At 43.9% G+C, this 17386-nt stretch overlaps 1 protein-coding gene across 2 annotated transcripts in view; it reads left to right on the top strand.

Moving 5' to 3' along the window:
* PGM5 (phosphoglucomutase 5) overlaps positions 1-17386 on the top strand; it is a 232757-nt gene that overhangs the window by 57487 nt on the left and 157884 nt on the right. For both annotated transcript variants that reach the window (XM_068236008.1, XM_068236018.1), the window contains exon 6: positions 1374-1528. In XM_068236008.1, coding sequence (XP_068092109.1) covers positions 1374-1528 — 155 coding nt within the window. The remainder of the gene's footprint in view (positions 1-1373; positions 1529-17386) is intronic.

Here is a 17386-nt window from a genome sequence, read left to right on the forward strand (position 1 = left end):
TGCGCTTGCCCAGTTCAAGTCTTTGTGAAACGGGCAAGCACAAAGTGCTCCAGGGGGATTGTAGGGCGATCACAAGAGGTGCACATGCGAAGAAGACAACTACCCAGGTGCGGGTCACAATCTTATGGAGGAGACAGCGGCAGACAAGGGAACAGACGAGCTTCGGTGTAAACCTGATAAGCATTTAGGGGCTGGAAAATACCTCAGATCAGTAAAACTTCTCTCTTTTAGGGTGGCCTAATGTATCCTTTGAAGTGTACCTGAGATGACATGATGAGATAGACATGTACAGTGCCAAGCAAGCAAATTAATAGCTTGGCTATGTTACTTTTTTCTTTACCTGCCTAAAAAACATGTGGGTATGCAAGTGACAGTTTCTCTCTAATTGGGGGAGATACAACACCTAGTCGAACTATAGTGTTACCCTCAATGATAAGCAATTACAGCCATGAAACTCTTTCCTGAGAGAGAGCTTCTGAGTGCAGGAATAGATAAATAAAAGGTCAATAAAGTTCATATATTTTAGCTATGGGCTACTAGAAAGAATGTGCCATTGAGCAGAGGAATATAACATTGAATCTTCGTTTTTAAGTTTTGAAATTTAAAATTCAAGCAATCTAAAAAAGTAATTAAAAAAAAAAAGAAGGATAGATAGAATTGTTTTTCTCATCTGTTTATTTTCACCTTTCACTTTAAAGGGGAACTGAAGAGAGAGGTATATGGAGGCTGTCATGTTTATTTCCTTTTAATCAATACCAGTTGCCTGGCAGCCCTGCTGGTCTATTTCTCTGCAGTAGTATCTGATTAAAACCAGAAACAAGCATGCAGCTAGTCTTGTCAGATCAGTCTTATAAGTCTGAACCACTGAAACATCTGATCTGCTGCATGCTTGTTCAGGGGCTATGGCTAATAGTATTAGAAGCAGAGGATCAGCAGGGCTGCCAGGCAACTGGTATTGTCTAAAAGGAAATAAACATGACAGCCTCCATATACCTCTCTCTTCAGTTCCCCTTTAAGCAACCAGCTTATTAAACGTCATATTCTCAACTACAAAACTTATTTTATGTTTCAAAAGGTTTTTATTTGCATCAATTGCAGAAAAAAAAATCAAACATACATAAAACAATCAAAATATGTCAGGAACTCAACTGCAAAACTTGAGTAATAACTAGACCGTATGTTTTTGTAGGAAGAGGTCAGAACACTTTAACACCAACGTTTACCTGTAATACAAAATGTATGTTCAGTAATGTAACCTATGCCATATTCAAGCATGGAAACTCTGTACCAGCATTGAATGGCAGTGTCAGAATTTGAAAGTAGGTAACAAAGTAATATTTGTTTTAATTGTCACATACATCTCTGTTTTTCAGGACAGATATATGATTTTAGGAGAAAATGGATTTTTTGTGAACCCTTCCGATTCCTTAGCAATAATTGCTGCCAACCTTTCCTGTGTACCATATTTTCGGCAAATGGGAGTTCGAGGTTTTGGAAGGAGTATGCCAACAAGTACGGCCATAGACAGGTCAGTAACCAGTGCCGCCTGAAACCGAGATCTCAAAAAAGCATCCTAATATTTGTAATACTAAATGAAATAGAATATACTTTATTTAATCCTTAGATACATGTCTAGCAGGAATGCTTTTTGGAATTCATATGAAAATATTACCAGGCATAATTTCTTTCTCTTTTTTTTTTTTTAAACAATAAAAGGCATAATTTCTTTACTTTATGTCTGTAGCTAAACGGAAAAAAAATAATTCCCACATAGTGTATTAAAACATTAGCTGTGGCATATTAGCTTTTTCTTTAACATATTGTAGCCGTTCAGCAATTCTACAGAAAAATATGCTTGTCATTATTGGCACATGTAAAGTCATTGGTGAGCGGGTCCTTGGCTGTTGCTGGATGACACACATGCATCCATTAGGTTTACCACACGTCCAATAAAAGACACATTTATTTCATCAGTTTAAAACACGTTAGCAAGTCATAGATCAAAGCAGGCTTGCATTCCATATACTTAACAGAGGAGAGGAATACAAGTCCGTGCAGGGTTGACAGCCGTTATGCATCGGACCACCCAGTGCTTCGTCAGGACACTAAACTACCCAACAACCATCAGAAACATTTACATTAACAAATCATTACCTTAATTAGAGTCGGCTCCTACTCCAATTAAGGTAATGATTTGTTAATGTAGCGCCGGGTGGTTATGTGCGAAACGGCTGGCGACCCTGCAAAGACTTGTATCTCTCTCTCCCTCCATTAAGTATAAATTAAATGAATAAATAAATGTGTCTTTTCTCTTTTGATTGCTGACATTAATTGCCTGTTGAATTTTGGAAGCAGCACTCCTTGGTGGTCCTTTGTAACATGTGCACCGCCCCATCTTGTTGATTGCCTACACTGATAATTACTACTGGACTAATCAGAACCCATCTGTCGGTACCTTAAGAGGTTGAATAATATGAGAACTTTGCATGTTTCTTTCCAGTGCTGATGATGAACTTACCAGAAAATGACCTTCATTAATGCTAAGTCACCCAAAAGAATGCATGAGAAAATCATATCCAAACCTCCTTATCCCTTAAGGAATCATTAGTGTTGCTGCAAAGATTCCTTTTTTTATTACTCTAAATATTTTTCCATGCTGGAGAAAATATAAAAGGATCTTTGGATGTGCAAAGTGTGCAAACTGGAGACTGCAGATTTAGGGCCTGGACCGCAGATTCATGTATTAAGCATGCTGTGAATAGACCGGTTAGTTTTGTGCTATTTGACATTTTTAAATGTTTTTACAGTGCTGTTATGTTCGCAGCTGTTATTGTTGCATTGGAAGTTCAAGTCATCCTGATAATCTCAAAATTGAAATGTCAAATCCATACATTTCTGATTTCTGTGGATTCATTTCATAAATGTGCTCAGTAAGTTACATGCATGCACAGATATTGTGAATGATAATTAGAAGTTGCTGCCCGTCTGTTTATTCTTTATACTTTCCCTCTATATTTCATGTATTAAGGGCAAAGGAAATCTGTCTCCTGAATGTAACTCCTTTGTTACATGTGACACGTTAATTCCTCTGTCCTGTTTCATCTGTTGTCAGTAAAGTGCTGATTTGTAAATTAAATGAAAAATATGGCTGGTAACTATGAGCAACAAGCACAAATACTTCCCTACCATTAAACACTGGGCTGCAGTTTTGTCTGCATTAGAGCTGTACTTTGCTAATTGAGGCTAAAGCAGGACATGTGGGCAACTGCAGCTAAAGGACAATTTGGGCGCACTGGGCCTGTCCATAAAAATTGTTTGTTTTTGAAATGTATAGTGTTTGAAATATATTGTTATTTGTATTTGTTATTTGTGGCAGGGGCAGTATGTGAGGGGTGGTTAAGGTTAGTAATCCAGAAGGGAGGCTTTAAGGTAAGGCATCAGGAGGGGGGGGGGTTAGAGTTAGGTGTCAGAAAGGGGAATTTTAGGATTATGCGTCAGGCAGGGGGGTTTTAGAGTTGGGTTTTAGGGTTATGCATCAGGAAGGGGGGTTTTAGGCTAAGGCGCCAGAAAGGGGGGTTTAGAGTTAGGTGTCAGAAAGGGGGTTTAGGATTAGGCATCAGGCAGGGGGGTTTTAGGGTTAGGCATAGGCATCAGGAAGGGAGGTTTTAGGGATATGCATCAGAGGGGGAGAGTTCTGGTTAGGTTTAACTGTAGTAAAATATTTACCAATGTTTTACTATTGTCCTTAGCACTGGAAATATTTTTTTTGTTTTCATTTGGCGCCCCAATTCACAATAGTATTTGTTTACACTTTTATTGGCTTCACCCCACACCCGTTTTTCCTTATGCTTCTATTTCATGCAACCCTGGTGCCAACTTATCCTGCCAGCAGTATCACATGATTAGAGAGGGTGTAACCTGACCAATGAATGCAGCTTAGTGTGGGAGGAAGGGGCAGACATAATGTATGACTCAGGTATTAGTATTACTTTAAATGCATACACAATAAAACCCACTAACTGGCATTAAATTCAAAGATCTTTAAATATCATATTATTACTTAGAAATCAGTTGTTCTGATGTTACCTATTTTTCGTGGAATGTGTATTCTGTTGCTAAAAATCATGTCTTGAAAATTTTGATTACTTGACCAGAGTCAATGCATCATCTAAGATGCTCTGTGTTTGTGGATTTCACTACATCAGCTCCACAGTTTAAAATGAAAGGGGAGGCACAGTTTGAATCTGAGAGAATTGCAGCCTAGTCACTGGTGCAGGATGTGGGCAGCGTCTGGACTTCTAACCAGTTATTTTAAAAGCCAATTATTTGTCATTAGCTAATGAAACTTTATAATTGGATGAAAACAAGCTCTGCTATCAAATTCCTACTTGGATATAGGAAAGTATTTGTCCCTGGAATGGGACTTTAAATTATCAGTTGCTGACTAGATGATTGGCAGATAATGCCTTTCATTTGCTAGCTTGGCTTAATTGTAGGAGAATTTTGTGATCATCTCTTTTGCTCCCATCTGAGATTTTCTCTGGTACATTTTAGCCACTTAGCCAGGTCTCGGCAATCACTGTATGGTTCAGCACCTGGGCTCAGTTATATATACCTGAGCTACAGATCGAAGGATTGGTAGATGTAGGTTGGTTAGTGTTAGTGAATGGGGGAGAATAGAGTTAAATGTCACACAGAGTAGGTTAGTGTTAAGGTGCCCATTAACGGTACAATTTTGTTTATAAGGTGTCCTTTCAACGTGATTTGTATGATTGAACTGTACAGAAAACTGCACAGTGTGTGACCAAGATCTATGTAAAATGATTTTATAATCAATTGGAACAGAAAAAGTAATTGAGTAATTGATCAGAATGTTAGATTTTATGATCGAATCGGAAGAGAGAAAATACCCTAAACAACCTGTTTATGTGAACAATCAATAATTACCTTCTGATTACTTTCAATTATAAAAATCAGGTTGAATGATCGCATCTAATGAAAAACTTGTAACCTTAAGGGACACCTGTAGACATTTAGAAAAGAGTTTGCTTTGGGAGGGGAGTCAGTGTTAAGCGTACAGCTAGGGGAATGCTTAGGGAGGTTGGTTAGTGTAAAGCTCAACACACACCATACAATCTTGGTTGTACAAATTTACCAAATCTATGTAGTATAAGGGCCAACAGATTGAAAATACCTTGAATGATTGATTGGAAAAGCTCTTATACTACATGAAAGTGGTAAGATTGAACAACCAAGATTGAATGTTGTGTGTTGAGCCTTAGGCAAATAGAAAGGGGTTTGGTAAATGGTAATATAACATTATTGATATTTGAACTATCAACGTCCCCCAGTGCTCAAGTTAACGTGTGACTATTCAATACGTTCTGACATTTCCTCCTGACAACTTGGTCCCCACTGTGTCTTCATGTTGCTTTTTTTCCATAACCCAAATCAAGCTCCCAAAATAGAAAATAATATCTACCTTAACTTTCTGCTAAATGCTTATAAAAACTGTGCCTTAACTGGAGCTTTGAAAAACCTACTTGTAATTGTAAGTCTTGACAGGTTATGTCCCCAATCAGCCTCTATGCCCCAATCTAGTGCCACGGCTCTGAGCCCGACCCATGGTCTTCACCTATAGACAAGCCCCCGCGTGAACAGGACACTTTATTTGTCTCCTGACTACGTTACCCCCAGGTCTTAACGTGCAAGGCATACAGACTGGAGTAGAGAGGGCAATAACCCGCCAGAACCCCACTGAGGCAAGTATAACACAGTTCAATAGTTTATAAGTATCACACAGGATTAGTACCTTGATTTTAGGAGGATGAGGCCCTCAGTGTCGATTGCAGGTAATGACAGATGGTTTAGGGAACAGGCAGTGGATGATCCAAGTAGCGAGTGAGAGAGTTCATGCAAGGTCAGCATGCAAGATTATCAAAGCAACAAGCAAAGGTCAGTTGAGGTAATATGCAAGAGTATCCAAGAAACAAGCAAGGGTCAGTACAGGCAGCAGGCAAGAGTATCCAGGTAACAAGCAAAGGTCAGTCCAGGCAGCAGGCAAGAGTATCCAGGTAACAAGCAAAGGTCAGTTCAGACAGCAGACAAGAGTATCCAGGTAACAAGCAGAGGTCGGTCCAAGCAGCAGGCAAAAGTATCCAGGTAACAAGCAAGGGATAGTAAACAGCAGACAAAAATGGTCAATACAAGCCAAGGTCAATTCTAATAGTGGTACACAAAAGAGATGCTGCGCACCTTCCTCTTGTATTGCTTTTATTCAGGCATTCCACTAACAGCCAGCGTAAATGACATGAGAAACAAAAGTAGTCAAACCTGGATTCACGAGGTGCAGGAGTGGATGGGGAAGAGGTGACCAGGGGATGTATGGACGGCACTACAGCCATTTCACGCCGTCGGGCGCTTGCTCACGTGCGTATGTCCTAAACGGGGCAGCGCTGCACAGCTTCCTACATAGGATCTCCAAGCCGCGCCCCCAGCGCTGCCCCATTGGTGTAGAGTGTCTGGGAGCTGAGGTCGGGGGTGAAGGGGCGGAGACTCGTCGCTCAGCGGCGAGAAACAAGCATCTAGCTTGTACATTGGTGCTGGATCTGGCTATGCAGCCAGGTAAAAGTGAAATGTGCAAGTAACATTTTTGTGCGCATAGATCAATTTACAAATAGAAAAATATTTACATCTCAGGCATCACTTCAAAACACATTGTGGATAATTATATGTGAAAATGTCGCAAAGTGCTGCAGTGCATATTCAAAGTGCATACATGAACGCTGGCATTGTGGCATAGCTGATCTGCATCTTGAGTGCCCTTGTTAAAATTTGTACAGTTTATTATCAGCAAGTATATTTAAAAAGGATCACCCCACTAAACCTAACCCAAAAGGGGGCTCCCATTAAAAAAGATATTTCTCCCTCTATATGACACAACCTCCAGATTTTCTTTCCTGGTATGGGCTGTTCGAAACCCTCCTCCCCGAATTCTGCAGATGCAGAGATATAGTAATTGAACAGGGGAGTAGGTAAATTTATTCTAGAGGCGAATACGCCCCATAAGGTCCCTTTGCCCACAAAAGTCATCCCCTAGTCTTTTTTAATGGGAGCCCCCTTTTGGGTTAGGCTGGGGGCGCGGCTTGGAGATCCTATGTAGGAAGCTGTGCAGCGCTGCCCCGTTTAGGACATACGCACGTGAGCAAGTGCCCGACGGCGTGAAACGGCTGTAGTGCCGTCCATACATCCCCTGGTCACCTCTTCCCCATCCACTCCTGCACCTCGTGAATCCAGGTTTGACTACTTTTGTTTCTCATGTCATTTACGCTGGCTGTTAGTGGAATGCCTGAATAAAAGCAATACAAGAGGAAGGTGCGCAGCATCTCTTTTGTGTACCAGTGTGCTACAGTTTGTGCTCTGCACTAATCAAGGCCTGACGCACTTCCCTTTGCTTGAACTGCCAACCTAACAACACAGGTGCAAGCACATGGGGTGAAGCCAACGCAGACTTACAGGAACTGGCCCCACCCCCTCTTTAACAGTTGAGTGCCAAGTGACTTTTTGTTTCTACAGTGTACCATCAATTCTAATAGTTCAGACAATGTGAGTGCACACCCAGCAACTAGCTACAGCTATGCTTATCACGGACGATGACTGGGAGCACTCTGCACGTTTAAATACAACTTTCATCCAATCAGTGGCCGGGCACACTCCGCAAATCCAATCTCAGCAGATGCATCTGCCAAGTGTCAGCCGCGCAGTCAGCTGACGCTAGAGCTGTCAGCTGACCGCAGTCAGCTGACTACTGTTTTCCTTTGCGGAGGGCGTACCGAGAACCTGCCCTCCACCTATCAGGAAGTGTGGCCTGTGTCCCAGCATGCGTATCATCAATGGGGAGCAAGCGCCAAGACCCGGAAGCGGCAGATTCCGCCTGGGTCTCGGCACAAACATCAACCTTAACAGGCAGGTTCCTTATAGTAACATAATATTATGAATATTACAAAAAAATAATATCCTTATATATTAGTGTATTTATTTATTTTTACAATTTTTTTAAGTACAAGATCCCATTAGCATCTGTGCAGCAGGACAATAACGCATCACCGCTATATCATAGCCAGTTTGTGTGGTGTCAAGGCACACACACTGCAATCCCTGAAGCCTAATAGACAGGAGAAGGTGCAGGAGATTAGTAACCTAACAAATGGAACATGGGCTTAAGGGATGATTTGGATAACATGTTTCAAAGGTCAGCTAATGAAACATTGGGTGCTTGAAATATGCTGAATACACTTGTGCACTCGTAGAGGGTAAATCAGCTGCTGACAGGAAACATCTGTTTCTGCAGGCTCCAACATCCACATAACTGATGTAAGCAAAGGCTCTTCACTTGGATAGGAAATGCCCAGCAGTTACAGGCCTGACTATCAGAATCAAAACAGACATTGTTCCGTCCTTTTAGAAATGCCTTTCCCTTTGTTTCAAGTGAGCAGAACTACAGCGAGCTTCAATGCAGATCAAGTAGTAAATAAAAATGATGATGACCAACAGCAATCAGTCATTAGTGAGTTTACTGACATCTTGCCTGTAGGGGATGATTGGATAGATTTGGCCTTGCTGATGTGGCAACTGTTTTCACTTTTTTCTCCTTGAATAATTTTTGCTTTAATTGGAAAAAAAAAAACATAAAAAATAACGTCCAGCTTCAGGAAATAGCAGTATGCATCCAGTTACATAACAGGCATTAGTTCCCACAGGAAGATTCCTGTTTTTTGGAGCACACCTAATGTCTGCACCTAATGTCTGTGTCTCTGTTGTTGCTGATATCTAAAGTAGGGAGTTGTTTGTATGCATTGATGGCTGGCATGTCATATGTGTCCATCAAACAGTTCACTTATGCATGGTCTTTGTTGCCTTTTTTGTCACTTTAAGTGGAATAGTAAATCTGAATTATTCCTGTTTCAGCAAGACAGGACTGTGAGTACTTCTGTAGCACTTCGCTTCTGCTCACTGTATGCCTTACAATTGTCCTGTTGGTATTAAAACACTGTAGCAAGAGATGATTTCAGAAGCATTTTTTTTTTAAAACAAGGAAATATTTATTAACATAAAATAAACATTACAGATTTGCCAAGGCACAATATATTCCCAAAAGGGAATTAAGGATAAAGACAATATGTGTACCGCCCTATATAATTGTGATCTGAGTAAAATCAAAAAATACATACGAGACCGCAGTGTTCCAAGGAATGAAGAAATTAGAAGCATATTAACCACTTGCCGACCGCGCACGCATAACGCGCGTCGGCAAAGTGGCAGCTGCAGGACCAGCGATGCAGATCTGCGTCGCCCGCTGCAGGCTAATTAATCAGGAAGCAGCCGCTCGCACGAGCGGCTGCTTCCTGTCAATTCACGGCGGGGGGCTCCGTGAATAGCCTGCGGGCTGCCGATCGCAGCTCGCAGGCTAAATGTAAACACAAGCGGAAATAATCCGCTTTGTTTACATTTGTACAACGCTGCTAACAGTAGCAGCATTGTACCAGATCAGCGATCCCCGGCCAATCAGCGGCCGGGATCGCTGTCACATGACAGGCAGAAGCCTGTTAGAGGCTGCACAGGACAGATCCGTTCCTGTGCAGCCTCCGATCTCCGGGGAAGGGAGGGAGGAGAGGGAGAGGGGGAATCCTGCGGTGGAGGGGGCTTTGAGGTGCCCCCCCCCCCCGCCAGCCACACGCAGGCAGGAGCGATCAGACCCCCCCAGCACATCATCCCCCTAGTGGGGAAAAAAGGGGCGGCGATCTGGTCGCTCTGCCTGGTGTTTGATCTGTGCTGGGGGCTGTAGAGCCCACCCAGCACAGATCAGCTAAAACAGCGCTGGTCCTTAAGGGGGGGTAAAGGCTGGGTCATCAAGTGGTTAAAACAAGGCACTTAATATCAGTTAAAGGGGAACTTCAGCCTAAACAAACATACTGTCATCAAATTACATTAGTTATGTTAATTAGAATAGATAGGTAATATAATCTCTTACAAACATTTGCCTGTTCTTTTAAAACAGGGTGGGTGATTCATGGAGGCTGCCATCTTTGTCATGGGGGCAGCCATCTTTTTGGTTGAAAGGAGATGACAAGGAGCAGGAGACACAGTTCCAACTGTCCTGTGTCCTGATCACCCCTCCCAGCTGCACATGCTAGGCTTCAAATGTAAAATTCAAAGTGTAAAAAAAAAAAAAAATTGCACCAAAACAGCAGAACGAGAACAACAAAATCAGAAATCCCATCATGCTTTGCACAGCATCAGGGGAAAAATGCCCGGGCAGTTTTCTTCTGTGGAGCTAAAAATGAGGCTTGTATTAGAAAAACAAAGTTCTGATGCTGTGAAACTGTTAAAAAAACACCAAGCCTTTTCAGTGCTGCTGAGTCGATTTTTAGTCCGGAGGTTCACTTTAAGCTGATGACACCAAGAAACACTTTTTTTAATGGAAGTTGTATGCCTGCAGCACGTTACTTAGTGCACATTCATCTGCCAAATGGTGATGACTGGGTAGCTGCATCTGGGTTTGCTCTGTAATTATGTAAAAACTTAAAGTAGGAAAGGCTTTCCAAGATTTTCCAGTAAGATTTACATATTGAGGTTTATTTTGAACCTCAAAAAAGCATTGCCCCTGAGCTCCAACCACTGACAGTCGTAGCACCAGAGAGTCAACCAGCATACACCCGGATCCCACAGGGGGGTACAATCAGATGCAAAGAATAGAAAAAGCTGGGTCATCACATGGATTTTGCAATATCAGCCTAATGTCAGAATCCGCTCTGCTGGACTTCATTCCCTGGACTGCTTTGTTTCCTATGCAGCTTGCATAGTTCAGTCCAGGGAAAAGAGTCCTTTTTGTCAGTTTGCAAGGCTGACTGATTTGCATCCACTTGTCATGCAAATTGCTTGTCTGCTTCCTTTGAAGGTTTCTAGTATAAATTTCACTTCCTCCCAGAATTCCTCGCTCGACACAGTTTTCTGATTAGGGAAACTTACCTTGGAGCCTCAGCCTTTTTGTATTTTGTGCGAATATTCTAGTGTAGTTAATTATTGGGGAGTGCGTTCTGCACTTCTTATAGTACGGTCAGGTTCTGTTTTATTTGTACTGTTTATTCCTGTCAGTATTGTCTTGTCCTTGCGATTGTACTGTCACCTGCGGTGGCTGACAGTGAATCGTTTGGTCTCGCTCCTAGATCGCATTCGCCCTAGTGGTAGAGGCGGTGGATCTCCCTTGTCTGATTCTTGGAGTATAACCTTAGCTGCGGTTGCTACTGGTTTCTCCTTCAGTCTGTCTTGTCTGGCACGAACGCTTGCTGTTGTCTGGTGTGAGGCAACAGATTAGCAAGCGTTTGCGTTATTTGTCTGTCTCATTTTCTGTGTTAATTTGTTAGTTAGGGTTGGTACGTTCTGCCACTGTTGCGCTTAACGTGCGGTGGCCGTACCGTTAACGTGCTTGTCTCTGTTGCGCATATCGTGCGGGGACCGCGTTTAGTGAATTCTTTGTTATTTTTCTTGGCGTTCAGATTGTGGTTATTTGCTGTGTCTTCCTTATTCAGTTCACACTCTGTCTTTGCTCAATCTTGTGTCGCTGATAGCAATCGCCTCTCTTGCGATTAGCTTTCTCATTCTGGCCTGCTATGATGTGATATGTCTACCGTCGCGGGGTGGCGACTAGATTGGTAGCCATTCATATTGTCTGTCCCTGTTTTTGCTTTCTTCTGACTTGTTGCTTTTGTGACTGTGGCAACTTCCATCTGCTTCAGCGCACATGGTGTGCGCTGGCTGGAAATCGCCCGCAGACAGGGGCGCCTATACCAATAGGCAGTACAGGCAGCCGCTTGGGGGCGGAAGTTCGCCAGAAGGCGCCGCCCACTGCTACTGTAACTTTTTTTCCACGCTGTAGATTGATTTTACAGCGACAGAATGCAGGCTCAATTAGCACGAGTGATGGGGAAGGAGCGTGACATCACAGGAAGTGCCGAGGCCAGGTCAGGAAGTGATTAGGAGTCCGGAGATTGAGAGTGTCTGGTTGACTGTGGGGAGAAGCAGCTAGAAGAGCTTATCTGGCACTAGCAGGGGCTCTGACATGCTGGAAGATTTACACACAGACCAGTAAGTGATAGAGCGTGTCATGCTGGGGATTCATCACCACTGTATCGTCACTGCACCCAGTCCTGTTGATGCAGAGCAAACTTCCAAGAAACTGCTTTATGGCAAAGTGTGAAAATAAACAAAGAAAAGGAATGCTCAGACTCTGCTTTGGGATCCTGTGATGGATGAATGCTTTATGATCCTGTGACCAGCAGTGCACATTATGTGACAGATAAGGCTGGTATAAGCAAACAATGCCCTCTATGCTAAAATGGATTTGTGATGCTAAATAGAGTTCCCTGGAATATTCTGTTTACAGTAGTTGGGCTGCTTGTAGTGCAGACAAGCACACATACCTTTCATTGTGTTTTTAATACTTTATTTTGCATCTTTTACAGCTATTTTCTAAACTTTTCTGGGTCTTGTGGTACACAGGGTTACCAGACAGCTCCCAGTGTGAAGTAGTGGTGGGGGATGTGAGACATATAGTGCCTGGTACACACCATGCAATTTCCCGTCAGATAGACTGGTCGAAATCGATAATTTCCAACAGGTCTGATCTGATTTCCAATAATTTTTCTGATCAATTTTCCAATCACTTCTATAGAAAATTGATCAGAAAATCCATTGGAAATCAGATCAGACCTGTCAGAAATAATCGAATCAACCTGTATTATCTGATGGGAAATTGCATGGTGTGTACCAGGCATTATGTGTAGCCTTTTTAAACTAACATAAGAATAAAATACATTTTGTACAAACCAAGCGATTCTTTAGGCTAATTTCACACCAGGACGTTGCGTTAGAGGGGGCGTTAAGGTCGCATAACGTCCCCCTAACGCAACGCCTGGTGGTGCTGGATCTGGACGTCAGAGTGAGCCGCGTTGTGCAGCTCACTCTGGCGTCAGTGATGCCGTGATGCGCACTCTTGTGCGCATGCGGCATCACGTGGACCCGCCGGCCAATCGCCGCACAGAGCAGCCGCTCCAGGAAGTAAACACTGCACGTCACGACGTGCAGTGAATATTAATTAGCCATGTGCCTGGCCGCTCGCCGCTCCTCCCCAACATTACAGCGCATGTGCAAGCAGTCTAACGCGGCTCAGCCGTGTATAAAGTACTGCATGCAGTACATTGGCTTGTGACGCTGCGTTACAATGTAACGCAACGTGGGCACTGTGAACAGCCCCATTGATTTTTCATTACTGTGCGGTGGGCTGCGTTACAGGCTGCTCTAACGTGCGCCTGTAACGTCCCACTGTGAAACCAGCCTTAATCAAAGTTTTCATCTCCCTGTGTTTTGCATTTCCATTCTCACAAAAGACAGACCTGATGCTGCAGCTCTGCTCACTGGCTCCTACCAGTGTTTCCATCCCCACCACAGTGCTTCCTTTGAGATGCATCCCCTCCACTCCCCAGCCAATAGAGACAGAGCACACATGCTCTGCCAACCTCTAAGGCCACCCTTACCTAAGCAGCCACAAGCGCAGTGTAATGTTTACTGCACATGGCTCTGCCCCTTGCCCTGCCTCTAACTCCAACCTGTCAGACAGAAATGGGGGTGCTGCACCAGTCTTTTCCTGCCACTTGCCTATACCCTCCGACTGATCAGGGCCATGCTCCTCTTCAAGCATGAATGCAGCCGCACCGTGCCTGCGCAAATACAGCCATTCCTGTGCAGTAAGCCTGATCCGCCTGTGCATGAGCGGTTCTGAGATACTACACGGGTATGGCAAGGCTCTGCTCATGCTTGAAGAGGAGCGCAGCCCCTATCAGCTAAAGGGATCCGGGGGGGGGGGGGGGGGGCACCACAGGTTTTTTTGCCTGGAGTGACAAAAAGGCTAGAGGCGCCCCTGCCCGCAGATCACTACATTAGTCGGGCAATTTCAACCTGGCATCTGTGGAAGTACAGGGGACTTGTTCCTCTGTACTCCGCAGTTCCATCTGCAGGTTGGAATTGTCTTCTGTTGTTCTATCTTGCTTAATCGTGCAATTTCTATCTGACATCTGTGGTTGTGCAGAGGGTTTATTCATCTGCACTCCACAGCTCCATCTGCTGGTTGGAATTCTCCTCTGCAAATTTATACTGGGTGCTTTGTTTCTGTGACTGTGGCGATTTCTGGCTGCTTCAGCACGCATAGTGTGCGCTGGCTGGAAATCACCCGCAGATCATTACACTTAATTTATTAGTGGTACCATAGCCACAAAAAGCATGTTTCAGCACACAGGCCTTTGTCAAATGCTCATTTGACAAAAACCTGTGTGCTTTTTCTATTCTTTGCATCTATTTTGAACCTGTCAGTCTCTCCTTTGCTTATTTATTAATGTAATATTTATATAGTTGTGCCAACCAATCAGCTATTAGATACAGCTGTGAGATACTGCTTCCTTTGAGTAGCCTTCCCTGCTGAAAACTGCAGAGCGAAATGTAAGAAAGAAGAGTAACAGATTGACAAGAGGCTATTCACTGTTATAGTATGGTGAAGTTCTAGCAAATCCCATAGGGCATCCAAGAAAGGACCCACAATATCAATTGCACGTTTTTCCATACAGAATCAGGAAAAGCTATTGGTTGGTGTGACAGTTTTATTGGAAACATTTGCTGTGACAGTGACAACTAACATAAGACTGAATGGCATTTAGCACTTGGCATCTGTGCTTGGCCACCACTAGAGCTCATGCAATCTTTACTTTTAGCTACAATTCCATCTCCACGTTCATATGAAAGTTCCTGTCTGTATCGTCCCACAGGGAACAACCTCCAGTCTGACTGACACCTCAAATAAATAAAAATTTATATATAGTGCATATAATGCAATTTTTTTTTTGAGATGTCTGGCAAACCGGAGGTAACCCTGCCATCCCTGTCATTAGTGCTACTGTAGGGTACAGATACATATTCATTTGACAGAGGTGGTCATATACTTCACTGTTCACTGTGAATTGAGACTGTTATCTGGTGTGAAGTAAAGAGTGAGAGAAGCACAGCAAAAAAAATATGCGTACTCATGCAGGTTATGTAAAGCAGGCCCAAACTCTTGCACACCACACAATGAAAAGTTTTCATTCTACATATAAGTGCTGTAGAAATTAATTGCAATGTGCCTTGTGTGTTTGTTTAGCTACATATGAGTATACTTAGCTTATTAGCAGAAGTAACTCGCAGCAGCACTCTGACTTGGGCTTAGCTCTGCCTCTGCAGGAAAGACTGAAGCTTAGCCCTTTCTGTGCTCCCTGGACAGTTCATGCCATTAAAATGTCAGGATTTTTTTAGGACTTTCTTAAATTTTAATGAAGACATTTTCCCATAAAAGTTATCATGCTGTGGCTAATTGTTTAGAGCAGCGAGGACGTTCTGAGTTTGGATCCACTTGAAGTCTCACCTTAATCCTTTTGTTGTAAGAAGTATTGTCAGGAAGCTATGGTCAGTCCTCAGAATAAATTGCAGACCCCACAGGTTAGTTTTTCCCTCTTTCTTTACCCCTAACATATGCCAGAGCTTATTTCCCTACAGTGAAGTACAAATGCAAACATTTTCTGTACATGAACTGCATGGCATGTGAGAACAGCACCAAGGCCTTAGTTGGAAGCATCTGCAGTAACAATGTTTAGTAGTGGAGGATCAAATAACGCCAGTGCTGGACTGTTCCCAATTAACTGTTTAAGGATTTCAAGACTGCTGTGAACAGTCTCTGTCCAGTTAAATAAAGAATAACACTGAGAGCCCGATACAGTGTTGTATGCACTGGTAAGGATGACTTGATGATAGAGTAAGTATCTTTGTACTCAAAAGCCAGGGTTACCACTCAGGCACCGTAGATGCAGGTAGGGAGATTAAGCCTGTCCCCATTCAATGTCAAGAAGTCACTCTCTGTAGATCAGAAGAAAGGGGTAACACCCCTCCACCACCTATTAGCCCACCCACCAGGCTACCTACCTATTAGCCCACCCACCAGGCTACAAACCTATTAGCCCACCTACCCACCCACCAGGCTACCTACCTATTAGCCCACCCACCAGGCTACCTACCTATTAGCCCACCCAGGCACACACACACCAGGCTACAAACCTATTAGCCCACCTACTCACCCACTAGGCTACCTACCTATTAGCCCACCCACCAGGCTACCTATCTATTAGCCCACCCACCCTCCCACAAGGCTACCTACCTATTAGCCCACCAACCCACCCTCCCTCCCACCAGGCTACCTCCCTATTAGCCCACCCTCCCACCAGGCTACCTCCCTATTAGCCCACCCTCCCTCCCACCAGGCTATCTACCTATTAGCCCACCCATCCTCCCTCACACCAGGCTACCTACCTATTAGCCCACCCATCCTCCCTCCCACCAGGCTACCTACCTATTAGCCCACCCTCCCACCAGGCTACCTCCCTATTAGCCCACCCTCCCACCAGGCTACCTCCCTATTAGCCCACCCTCCCTCCCACCAGGCTACCTACCTATTAGCCCACCAGGCTACTTACCTATTAGCCCACCAGGCTACCTACCTATTAGCCCACCAGGCTACCTACCTATTAGCCCACCCTCCCTCCCACCAGGCTACATACCTACCTATTAGCCCACCCTTCCTCCGACCAGGCTACCTACCTATTAGAGCCCACCCTCTCTCCCACCAGGCTACCTACCTATTAACCCACCCTCCCATCAGGCTACCTACCTATTAGCCCACCCTCCTTCCCTGGCATTTGCCAACCACCCACCCTCCCTGGCATTTGTTTAGCCCACGGACCCACCCTCCCTGGCATTTGTTTAGCCCATACCAACCAACCCTCCCTGGCACCCACCTTAAGTGTCCAGGCACAGACAAACCGGAGGCCATTGATCCGGAATGAACAAGCAAGCACCGTGGTCGGACAGTATCGGTAAGCACTGACATCTTCTGCAGCATTTTACAGAGTACATAGCCATGTCACTGACTGTCTTCAGATGAGTTCACAATCTAATCCTACCATAGTCATAGTCTAATGTCCTACCATATTATTATGTATTTATATAGCACTGAAATCTTCTGCAGCACTTTACTGAGTACATAGTCATGTCACTGACTGTCCTCAGAGGATCTTACAATCTAATCTCTGCTATATGTATATGTAGTAGGATATCCTTTTTTAATTAGGAGAGGGGGCTTCATTCAAAGTTTCCTGTTGATGTCCACTGTCAGTGAATTACTAACTGCTGCTAAGAATGAAGAACATTTGGCCCTGCTCATGACCCGTCATTACCGCGCCACTTTCCAGTGCAC

The sequence above is a fragment of the Hyperolius riggenbachi genome, chromosome 1 (assembly GCF_040937935.1).
Source record: "Hyperolius riggenbachi isolate aHypRig1 chromosome 1, aHypRig1.pri, whole genome shotgun sequence".
NCBI lineage: Eukaryota > Metazoa > Chordata > Amphibia > Anura > Hyperoliidae > Hyperolius > Hyperolius riggenbachi.